Here is a 12,606-nt window from a genome sequence, read left to right as displayed (position 1 = left end):
AAAGGGAAAAGAAGCTAATGAAAATTTTATAAAGCCATGAATGTCTCCAGTCATCTACTACCATGGGTCAATCCAGATTACAGGCATTTCCTCAGTGACACACTGAACTTTCATCCAAGGGAGAGTTACTTTTAAATAAGTCAGAAAAACTAAGAATAACAATTTGGTACATTCATTACTATATAAACAGCTAGCTTAGCCAGTCTTTCCCCATCATAAAAAAACTAAAGTACAAAGAATTGAAAAGTACACAGTCAATAAAAGGTCATTTTTACAGGTTTATTTGAGCCCTGAGAGTTTTACATCACCTCACATCAGATCACCTTGCTAGACAGGGTTTCCCCACACGCATAGATTTTTAGCTAAATACGCCTTCTGCCTAGTTTCTCATCTCTCAGAATTTCTCTGTTAAGTCCTCGGTAACAAGGAAGTTAAAGCATCCTGATCTAGTCAGAAGCATGAATAATTACTGCATGAAACAAGCAATTCTAAACCCACTCAAATTAAAAAAGTCATTAGAAAAGAATTTAACAAGCAAAAGGTAATAATGAACTGTTACCAGACACATATTCAGATCCTTTTTTCAAAGAACTATCGCTTATTTTTAATTTTTCTTAAAGTCAGCAGTACATTACAACAATGCCTCAAAAAAATTTCTCGATCTTTCCATCTTTCCCATTTTGAGCAAATCCCCGCATTTCTTACCCTATTTTTCAAAGTGGTATTAACATTTCAGAGAGATATCTCAATGAAATTTCATAAAGAATCATCCTTGTAGCTACAAAGAAAAGAGCTTTCAAAAGAGCAGATGCTCACAGCTCTTTCTAACCACCTTGTTCTATTCAAGGATGTACCTCCTCTAGCCTGCTGGAAAGAACTGGAAGATTAATTAGAGCAGAATTAAAATGATGGAGTAGAACTGTACAGGTGGGGATAATACCACCACCACCACACACAGGCCTAGTTCCTGGTATCAAATGAATATTGAATTGTTTAGAGGCCATCAAGACCTCAATTAAAAAAAAAAAAATCTAAATTATTTTTCCTGATCTAGGGCAGGGGACATTTCACTGATGTTTGGTCATCACACCAGTACAAAAAAGTACTACATCAGGGAGCCTGGGTGGCTCAGTCAGTTAAGCATCTGCCTTCGGCTCAGGTCATGATCCCAGGGTCCTGGGATCAAGCCCCGTTCGGGGCTCCTTGCTCAGTGGGGAGACTGCTTCTCCCTCTGCCCCTCACCCCCACCTCATGCTTTCTCTCTCTCAAATAAATCTTAAAAAAAAAAAAATAGTACTACATCATGTATAAGAAAAAGCTCAGAGTTACAAAAGCATATAGCTTAAGCTAAAACATTTCCTTGTTTCTTTTAACTACTAAACAAAGAAAACTGGGCAATGAAGAACTGCCCATTATCATTTACCAGAATTCTGGATCCGCCATGTCTTTATAAACTGAGTATCAGGAGGTATCGACTCCCCTTCTCCTATGGTGACATCTTCAACAAACGACATAGAGGGTACACTGATGTTTGGGCTCTCAAAGTCGTAATAGGCGCCAATTGCTGCTTGTAGGTTCCTACAAACAAAAAGAAAAGGCAAAAGATTTTACTTTAGTCCTGTCCAGAGTCTATTATCTTGATTCTCAAAACAAATGGAAAAAGCCTGTTTCTTAGGGTTTGGTATAGAACCTTAGGCTCGTGATATATAAATTTTTAGAGCCACTGGTTCTGCCTGAGGAACAATAAGAAAAACACCGAGACCAACAAACTTGTGCATCACTTTCCTCCCAAGTGCCCACATAAAAAGTAAGAAACATGAGCACCGTCAGCAACATGATGAGGTAATCTCCATCTTACCCACAGGGATAGCAAGTTTGGGTAAGGAAGTCAATTAAAAGAGTGCTCTTCTACAACCATGACTGGAATTCAAAAAAACTCTAAAAGACATTCTAATTATTTAATTTTTTGAAAAGGCAACACATGCAGATGGTTCAAAAGTTTTGTACAGTGAAAAATAGCGATCTTATCTCTTCTTTCCTATACACACACACACACACGTAACTGCTCATATTACTTTCTTCAATATCTTTCCAGAACTTCCTTATGCACATACAAGCAAATAATATATACTCTTATTTCTCCCCCTTTTACACAATTATTGGCATATTATACACTGCCCTTTGCTTTATTCCCATGAAGACATTCCTATGTCAGTACATAATGAATATCTTATTTTTTATAGCTGTATCCATTGTACAGATACATCATTATTTATGTAACCAGTCCACTTCTGAGCTTGTTTCCAACCTTTAATTCTTCCATAAATAAGCTTAAGCAAACATTGTTTTTATATACATGCAACTCTATCTGTAGGATAAATTCCTTTAAGTGATACTACTGCTGGGCCAAAGGGTATAGATTTGTGGTTTCAACAGATATATTCTAAACTTCCCTCAATAAAGTTGTACACTGGGTGGCTCAGTCGTTGAGCGTCTATCTTCGGCTCAGGTCATGATCCCAGGGTCCTGGGATCGAGCCCCGCACTGGGCTCCCTGCTTGGCAAGCCTGCTTCTCCCTCTCCCACTCCCCCTGCTTGTGCTCCTGCTCTTGCTATTTCTCTCTGTCAAATAAATAAAATCTTTTAAAAAAAAGTAAAAATAAAAATAAAGTTGTACACTTACTGCTCCCACCAAGAATGTATGAGAGTGTCTATTTCCCCATTTGCTCATCAACAGTGTTCCTCCAAAGTTTTGGATTTGTGTCAATCTGATAGGTTAAAAATAAGATCTCAGTGAGGCCTTAAAATGGTTTTCTCTTGTTACACAAAAGGTTAAGTATCTTTTACATGTTTAGGAGCCATTTGTAGTTTCTGTTTTGCAAGCACCATTTTGTAAATGATGGTGTTCTTTTTAATTACTCATAAACCCCCTTATGTCAGAAGGAACTACCAAGCACACAAACAAGAGTCCCTAATTGAACTGAAACACATGATTGACAGCGCGTTCAGCCATGCCAGAAACCAAAGGCCACTAAGGGGTTTAAGCAAGCTGTGTTCATTAGAGAGATCAAAGAAATTGCTAGGAATTACAGTAACTGCTCCTCTTAAGGTCTTACTTAAACTAGTGACATCAGCTCTAGTCCCCACAGTGGACAACAACACAAGCTGCATTTTTCTAAACATAACCCAACCATAAGCCAATGGATCCAGTGGGTTGTTTTTAATTATGCATAAACATAGCAGGAAACAAGCTGTGACGGTATATAACTGTGCCACAGACATACTATTAACAGCAAATACTTTCCTGCCGGGGGCCTGCCTGCAGCCCAGGTGTTGCAGCTGCCACAAAGGAGGGCTATATTCAGAGCAGCTGCCTCAGGTCAAGCCTCACGCAACGGTGGCCTGTCCTATTAGTCAGTAGTGGCTGGAATTACACCACCACCAACTGCCTGCCTGGTGTATGTGTGCTGGATAAAACTGACATGGAGCAGAGCTGGGCCAGGGGCCAAACTGCCTATTTGCTTGACCATTCAATAGGAAGGCTTGGACGTCAGTCTTCCCAGCAACTTCCTTCTCTAGCTGACTGTGATCCAAAATGAATAATATGTGGCTGGTCAAACTTGGGGACGCCCAGCCTCTAACCACCCACAAACAGGCCCTAGGAGTGTATCCGGAATCAGCCTTACACTTAGGAATTAGGGACAAAATGAGGAAAAGAAAAGTAAGGCTAGTTTGTATTTTGTTCTTCTGAAAACTTTTGGTAAAAGCTATGTGTCCACCCTTTTATAAAGATAATTTTTCTGCAGCAGGAACTCCAGCAAGTAGCCTGGCTAAATTGTTTTCTGTTCACTTGGCTGTAAAATATGCTTGGGAGGGAAGAAACTATTTGTGCACTCAGGACAATTGCCAATTCTCATCCCCAGCATGTGTCATATTTCACCACTTGGCTCTGCCTGATATCAGAAAGGACTCAAGACCACTGCAGTAGAAACATGAACACGTTCAGCTATCCTACTTAGACAGATCTGGCCGCCTCAAATCTTGTTTCACACAGTCCAACTCATCCCAAAGCCAAGCCAACAAAACTATTTATTTGTACCTGTATTATATAGGTAATCCAGCCACAGAAAGATTAAGAAACACTTTTAAAGCCCAAAGTGAAACCGAAAGTAGTGAACTGGACTCCTGGCAGGAAGCAGGAGTGGAGGATGACAAAGCAAATTAATTTCCCAAGTACAAGGCCAAGAGTGGACTTAGCCCAGTGGTGCTCTAACCCATTCGGGAGGTACACAGCTTAAAATGTGGGTGCACAGCTTCTTGGCGCTTGGACCACTCAGATCACTGCCTTACTGGGCCAAGCAACGGCAGAAATAGACCAAACAGCTCCAATTCAGTGTGAGAACAAGGAGATATGAGAGCACGTATTCCCGTTCAAATCAACATACTCAGCTATTATTAGCCAACAAGAAATTCTACATGACAAGGAACTGGCTGAGGAAATGGGAAAAGGAAGAACATGGACTCTGTATTCAGCCCAGTCTTAAAGTTTAAACTTCCAGGTTCCTCCAATGTTTTTGCTCAAAAAAAGTTTTTAATCTGATTTCAGATTAAACCAAAAGCACCCTGAAGAACAAAGGCAGGCAGTGTAACTGAGGAATAAAGCAGGGGCCGAGACGATGGTGATGGCTATGAATATGCTTAAAGCCACAGAACTGTACACTGCAAAGTGGTTAAAATGGTAAAATTTAGAATGGCTTTGTTTGGAGGCAGCGCCTACGCCTGGCTGAGGGGCTTTGAACAAGTGGCTATGCATCTACGTCAGCTTACTCATCTACAAAACTGAGTTTTTGGTATCAGAAGGCTGGCTTATATTTTATATTACAAAGTTGGCAATGATAAGGTTGGCTGTGAAGACTGTATCAGACAATGTGTGTGAATGCCTTAGGGTTGGCATTCAACCAATATTTAACTAATAATGAGCACTTATCCATGTGCTAGGCACTCAACCTGAGACTAGGGATAGAACAGATGGCAAGATGGGCAAGGCCCCTACCTTTACACAGCTTATAGTCCAGCAGACTTCAGCAAGCTAGGGACATTCAAAAGGGTAACTCCAACTGTCTCTCACACTGAGGTTATCAGTCCAAGGCAGCTTTTCCTACTTGAGTGAAAAAATGGGCTTGGTGCACAACAGTTTCAAATGCACTGATAATCAGGTGAACCTGATTGAGAGTAGAAGAATTTGGTGATGTTGATATGTGTTCCCTAATGAAATGCAATTTTGTAACTCAGAAGCAATACTGTCGAACATTAATTTTATAGAGGAGGCCACAAATGCACTGACAGGTAAATAACTTGCCACATGCTAGACCATCAATTAGGAGGATTTATTCAAAGGCATAAAACTTTCAGCTTACCCAGAACTTTCCAATTATCTAATAACATTCTGAACACCTGATTTTCTTAAGAACATAGTAAGTACCAGCATGAATTCTTTTTTTAAGATTTTATTTGAGGGCGCCTGGGTGGCTGTCGTTAAGCGTCTGCCTTCAGCTCAGGTCATGATCCCAGGGTCCTGGGATCGAGTCCCACATCGGGCTCCCCGCTCTGCGGGAAGCCTGCTTCTCCCTCTCCCACTCCCCCTGCTTGTGTTCCTGCTCTTGCTATGTCTCTCTCTGTCAAAAAAATAAATAAAATCTTTAAAAAAAAAAAAGATTAAAAAAAAAAGATTTTATTTATTTGAGAGAGAGTGAGAGCAAGAGAGCGTGTGAGGACGCATGCATCTGAGGGGGAGGGAGGCAGAGGGAGAAGGAGAGAATCTCAAGCAGACTGCTCCCTGAGCACAGGGCCTGGCTCGGGGCTTGATCTCACAACCCTGAAATCATAACCTGACTCAAAATCAAGAGTTGGATACTTAACCAACTGAGCCACCCAGGTGCCCCCACCATCACAAATTCTTTAAACAAATTAGTTGTAATCCTCCCCCCTTCAGTTGAACTACTGAAAATGGCCAAGTATCTAATCTTGCAAAAATTCACAAACACAGAACATTTATTTCTGCACTATGTATACATATACAGGTCAGATTACTGATCTTATAAAGAAAAACCTTCTATCTGCTGAATATACAATCAGGAACATCACCCAAAAATATGGGGGTAGAAAAGAGTTAAGAAAATCAGGAAATCAGAATTAAAGAGGGAATGTCAGAAGACCAAGAATTAGCTCAGATTCTCAGGAAGATTAGATACCTTCTCTTTCCATTCTCTGAACAAGAAACTCAAAAAGATCCAAATTATTTATGAGAAAAAGAAAACTACCCAAATTTTGGACACAAATTAAAATGGGAAGTCAGAATAATGAACTGATTCAGTTAAGCACAAATAACAGCATCTTTTGGCTGTGAGCAATACTTATTCCAAACCACAAGAAGCTTCTCTCACCTCTGGAGCGCCGATGATACTGCTGCTAAGGCCACAAGCCCACCGGGAATCTCTAATGTGACTGAAATCATCTCTGAGTGACTCAAAAACCAGACTAGAAAAAGGATGAGCAAAATAGAAAAGGTTCTTATTAGGGCTTTCCAACATCAACTTGACAGGAATCAAATGTCAAATTGACAGGAATCAAATGTCAAATGTCAAATTTTTGACAAGAGTGGTCAAAAAATAAGTACTTGTGACTACCGTGAAGAAACTGCGAATTTCATAAAACCAGAAACATGACAGCAGGTAGGCAATAGGAATTGGGCTGAAGAAGGCTCAGTATTTTCAAACCTAAAAATTAACTCATGGATGATACTATTTAAAATGAGAGGACTGTGAGAAAAAAGAATGTATGGAAAATTTCATTAAGAGTACGTTTACACTAGCATTTACCCACTTCTTAGAGCTCTAGCAAGTCCAAGATCATTTCTTGTCTCTTCTTTTCCTGTCTATTTACTGATCCATTAATTTTATTACTTTTTAAAACCGATCATTCTAACTACCATCAGCAGTTACACCTTTTCCAAATAGAAAGTAAAGAACAAGCATTCTGCCATGAAAAGGCAAGGTGGTGGCACTGTTCTAGATTTAAAGAGACGTAACCACCAAGCACAATACATGGTCCTTGAAGTCCTTGATTGGATCCCAATTCCTTAAAAACATGAAAGAGGGTTATAAAAGATACATCTGGGGAGAACTGAGGAAATTTAAACATAGGCTAGATATCTTTTACTAATAATAAGTTTTTGTAAATTATCTTCCTATCTTAGTATGTGGTTATTTAAGAGAATGCCTATTTTTAGGAGAAGCATGCTGAAATATTTAAGGATGAAGGGTTGTGATGCCTACAATTTTCAAATGATTAAAAAGATGTTTATACAGAGAAAACAAATTATGACAAAAATGTTTACCACTGTTGAATCTAGGTGGTAAGTATAAGGGTAAACACTACAATTCTTCATAATTTTCTGTAGGTTTGAAAAGTTTATAATAAAAAGGCAAATGGAAAAAAGAGAGAGAGGGAGAGAGAGGGAGAGAGAGAGAGGGTATCCTTTTTTCCTGCCCCTGGAAGTCAAGAAAATTCAGTGAGAATTACTGCAACCATCTTGGGAACAGAGAGACCTACCAGGAACCTCAGGGGACCTAATGAGGATATGCCTGATATGCTAAGGATGATCAATCAGAAAGAGGAAAAAATTGTTGTGTCCTTGATGATATAAACTACTAAACTAAATCTGGCAACCCCAGAGCCATCTTACACTGGGCATTCTTGTCATCTGAGATAATAAAATTGGCTTATTGTTCGTTTCTTAAAAAAAAAAAAAAGGAAAAAGCAGATTCTAAGTACAGAGCAAATTCAACACTGGCATTGAAGAAGTTTAGTTTCCAAGTGCCTTTGGCTAATAAGTCATGATCAAATTATTTTTCCTTTTTTTAAAAAAAACTGAGGTGAGATTCACATAACATACAATTAACTAAAGTATCTAATTCAGTGGCATTTAGTATTTTCACAATGTTGTGCAACCACCACCTCTCAAGCTCCAAAACTTTTTCATCACCTCATACCCATTAAGAATACCCCATACCCATTAAGGAATCATTACTCATTCCTCCTTCTCCCTATTCTCCACCCCCCCAATTCCCTGGCAACTACTAATCTTCTGTCTCTTCGATTCTGCCTATTATGGGTAACTTATATAAAGGGAATCATACAATACATGACCTTCTGTGTCTGGCTTCTTTCACTTAGCATAGTATTTTCCAGATTCATCCCAAATTGTAGCATGTTAATCAGTATTTCATTCCTTTTTATGGCTGAATAATATCCCATGCTATGTACACACCACATTTTGTTTAGCCATTATCTGTTGACAGGCATTTGGGTTGTTTCTACTTTTTATTATGAGTAATGCTGCCACAAACATTTGTATACAACTGTTTAAGTATATGGCTTCATTTCTTTAGATATATACCTTTGAGTAAACCTGCTAGGTCATATGGTAATTCTGTGCTTAACTTTTTGAAGAATCACCTGTTTTCTATAGTAGCAGAACCACTTTACATTTCCACCAAAAATGTACAAGTGTTCCTATTTCTCCACATCCTTACCAACACTTTTTTTTCCAATGATAACTATCCTACTAGGCGTGAAGTGATATCTGATGATTTTGATTTGCATAGCCTTAAGGACCAATGACCTTAAACATTTTTTCATGTACTTGTTGGCCATTTGTATATCCTCCTCAGAGAAATGTCTACTCAAATCCTTTGTTCATTTTTTGACTAAGCTGTTTATCTTCCTGTTGTTGACCTGTAAGAGTTCTTTATATATTCTGGACAGTTGACCCTTGTAATATAGATGATTTACAAATAGGCTGGTCTTTCTTTTTCTTAATAACGTCCTTTGAGGAGCACCTGGGTGGCTCAGTCGGTTAAGTGTCCAACTCTTGATTTAGGCTCAGATCATGATCTCAGGGTCGTAAGATCAAGCCCCGAGTCTGGCTCCACACCTCCACACTCAGCACGGAGTCAGCTTGTCCCTCTCCCTCTGCTCTTCCCTCCCCCACCCCCCCCGCCCCGACTTGTGTGCACTCTCTCAAATAAAATGTCTAAAAATAATAATAACGTCCTTTGATACACAAAAGCTTTAATTTTTATGAAATCCAATTTATCTAGTTTTTCTTTCACTACTCATGCTTTTGATGTTAAATATTAGAAACGATCACCAAATCCAAGGTCATGCGGATTTATCCCTTTGTTTCTTTTCTTTTCTTTTTTTTTTTTTAAAGATTTATTTATTCATTTGAGAGAGCGAGAATGAGAGAGAGTACATGAGAGGGGGCAGGGTCAGAGGGAGAAGCAGGCTCCTTGCCGAGCAGGGAGCCCGATGCGGGACTCGATCCCGGGACTCCAGGATCATGACCTGAGCCGAAGGCAGTTGCTTAACCAACTGAGCCACCCAGGCGCCCCTCCCTTTGTTTCTTCTATTAGCTTGACTGTTTTAGCTTTTATATAGACCAATGATCCATTTTAGTTAATTTTTTTTTTTATAAGGAGTTAGGTAGTTGTCTAACTTCATTCTTTTGCCTGTGGTTATCCAGTTGTCCCAGCACCACATGCTGAAGAAGATCAAACATTTTTAAGAGAAAACAAAGCTGGACAAACTCTTGGGTATGGGTGGGATCCTGCCCTATTTAAGACCCTAGCTCTTGGTGACACTTACATGGCAACTGCAATCAATGGTAAAGCTGAGATTTGGGAAATCAAGCGGGAGAACAAGCTGAGACATGCAGAGCACCTCACCTTAAGTATGGTAATCCTTAGGCTCAAGATCACTCTAAATGATATTTCCTATTCCCACCAGTTTCTAGGACTAAAGGAAGCAACATTTATCTAACGATCAAACTACATTATAAGCACAAAGTTTTGCCCTCTCTATCAGTAAGTATGCAGTATTTACTCATTTATTTTATTTAAGTTTTAACTCATTCATGACTGTAGGTACTGGAAACATAAAGATAAATAAGACAAAGTCTCTGCTACAAAGAAATGCAAAGTCTATCAAGAAATATTTGGGAACAATCACAACTCAATGTGGTAAGTGTCAGAGGAGAAACATAACCAAGGACTGTGAAAGTACAGAGGAGGAAATACCTAATTCAAACTTAGACTTTGAGGGAAAGCTTCATCGACCAGGTAATATCAAACTGATGGCCTCGTTAACCACCTAGAGGAGGAGTGAAGGAGCAGTCAGAGGGAGAGAATGTGCAAAGGCACACAGAGGAAGAAGAGCTGTATGCCTCTTTTCTCTGGGAACCACCTTCCTTGTCCCCAGGAAAGCAGATATAAAATAAGATAAGAACATAACATGTTAGTAAATGACTCTGCTCCAAACCACAAAGGATTAGTCCAGGAATGAACACCTGACCCAAAGCTGAATCAATCTCAACCTTTCCCTGAGAATTTTGGGCCTGGAGCTGAAAGCGAGACCAATCTCTCCCTGAGTACCTGGAGCTTTTAGTGCCATATTCTGCCCACTGGAAAAGGCACAGAAAAGTGCTCTTCAGAGAAAAAAGACCACAAACTCACAAACAGCCAGAAAGAGAGAGGCCTGACAACGTTCAAATCCCTGGTTCTGGTTGTTTCTGAAACCCAAATGAATTTCTAAATTAGGTTCTAAGATATCCTCCCAGGATCTCCTTACTAATTCTCATTTTTACTTGGGCTAGTTTGACAGGGTTCTGTTCACCTCCAATAAAGTCCTGATAAAAGACTGAGAAGTACTGCAAAAGTGACAAACCCAAAATGTGTAACAAAGTTCAAGTGAAATGAGGCCTCCCCCCATCTCAGGCTGGGAAGCCCAGCAGTGCTTGTGTATAGCAAACCAGTTGGTTACACTCCATATGCACTCCAAAGCTACATGGAGCCTTACCAGCTTTGGACAAGAAAAAGAAATTACTCACAGAAGACTGCTAACTTCAGTAAGGTTTTGCAAAACAATCCAATCTGCAAAACACAATCCAGCCCAATCCAGCCACCTAGAGAGGAGATGTGACACATAAGAATATAATGACTAAGCAAAGCCCTTTCTGCCTATACAGCCAAAGATCCAAAACCTCTAATGGTCAGATAATTACTTTGCTGAATTTCAGCAACTGAATTCTTTGTGCCACTAGGAAACTGTGAGACCCTGAACGACTACAATGTAGACAGCCCCTTTCAAAACACTTCTCACAGGGTTCCCCCAAACTGCCATCCCCTCCCCTCATTATAAAGTATTGTCTGACAGAAATGCAGCTGGGGAGGGGGGCAATATCCAGGGGTGACATTCCATAGAAGATCTGAGAAAGCTCTAAATCCAGAATTTTCAACTCATGCCCTTGAGGTAGGAAGATAAGCAAAACCAAGGAGAATTAAACCTGGTCCCAGCTATTCTCTTCAGCAATCTTAGAGACTAAAAAGTCTAAATATTACTGGAGTTGGTTATCAATGGGAATGAACCAGTATGAAATGGATGATGAGAACTGAACTGCAGTTTTAAAGGGGTTCTATCAGCAGGAGGCTGTAATTATACTCCTAGTCAAACCCTAGGTCCAAAAAGTAGCATCTTTCTGGGAGGGGAAAGCTACAGCAGCATGGCCCTCATAAAAGGAACTATCTCCCACCCCGCCCCTATAGCCCCTGTGCTGCTCTTAAGGATGGTCCTGAAGAGTATCAGACATAGGGAATCTTTTTGGGGCAAGCCAGGCTAAAGCCTTCAATCCTCTGCCAGTGAAATGAGTTAACGGGGGACCATGAGCTTTGCTCATTATATCATACTGCTCCTGCCTACAGAAGACAGTATATGCTCTGTATTCTTCTGCTTATATCCCCCAGGCTGAGAATAGTGCCTGGCATATAGAAGGTGCTTAATAAATGGAATAAACTAATAACCAAAATACAGTATTTTTCCTTTCTCCTTTTTATCTGGTTTTCTTCTCAAGCTCATATACTGGGACTATAAGAAGGAGGGCAGAGGAATAACAACAAAAAAATCTATCAGTTAGCCCACAGGCTGTAGGATCATGCAAATATTTATCTGGACTAATCAAGACCAAACTTGGGAAAGCACAGCTATCATCCTGAGACCTTCAGCTGGTGGGGTGGGGCACCTCTGACAGTAAGTCACAGTATGATAGCCGGATCTGACTGCTTGGGGTCATCTCCCACTGGGGAGGGAGATGAGAGCATCTAGTTGTTACTTGTCTAGGCAATGCCCTCAATTCCACATACGACTCCTTAGGACAGAGTGATGTCATTCCACAGTTAACATGAGGGTGGGGGCACCCCGGAATTTGGAACTGAGAGTTTTCCCCACAGTATCTGGGCTATAAACTCCACATCTGGGAGCTTTTGACAGTCATTTTCTTCACCAAAGATACACCACTGCAAACACCTACACAGTACATAAAAAGAAACCTAACGGGGTACCTGGCTGGCTCAGTCATTACAGCATGCGATCCTTGATCTCAGGGATGTGAGTTCAAGCCCCACGTTGGACATGGAGCCTAATGAAAGAAAAGAAAGAAAAAAAGAAAAGAAAAGAAAAGAAAAGAAAAGAAAAGAAAAGAAAAGAAAAGAAA

The 12,606-nt window shown here is 40.1% G+C and overlaps 1 protein-coding gene across 2 annotated transcripts in view; it reads right to left on the bottom strand.

The window, feature by feature from the left end:
• ILRUN (inflammation and lipid regulator with UBA-like and NBR1-like domains) overlaps positions 1 to 12,606 on the bottom strand; it is a 92,218-nt gene that overhangs the window by 56,612 nt on the left and 23,000 nt on the right. For both annotated transcript variants that reach the window (XM_021684657.1, XM_044917405.1), the window contains exon 2: positions 1,424 to 1,578. In XM_021684657.1, coding sequence (XP_021540332.1) covers positions 1,424 to 1,578 — 155 coding nt within the window. The remainder of the gene's footprint in view (positions 1 to 1,423; positions 1,579 to 12,606) is intronic.

Source organism: Neomonachus schauinslandi, chromosome 8, assembly GCF_002201575.2.
Source record: "Neomonachus schauinslandi chromosome 8, ASM220157v2, whole genome shotgun sequence".
In the NCBI taxonomy this organism is placed as follows: domain Eukaryota; kingdom Metazoa; phylum Chordata; class Mammalia; order Carnivora; family Phocidae; genus Neomonachus; species Neomonachus schauinslandi.
Note: the sequence above shows the minus strand (reverse complement) of the source record. Positions and strands in the feature narration are given on the sequence as shown.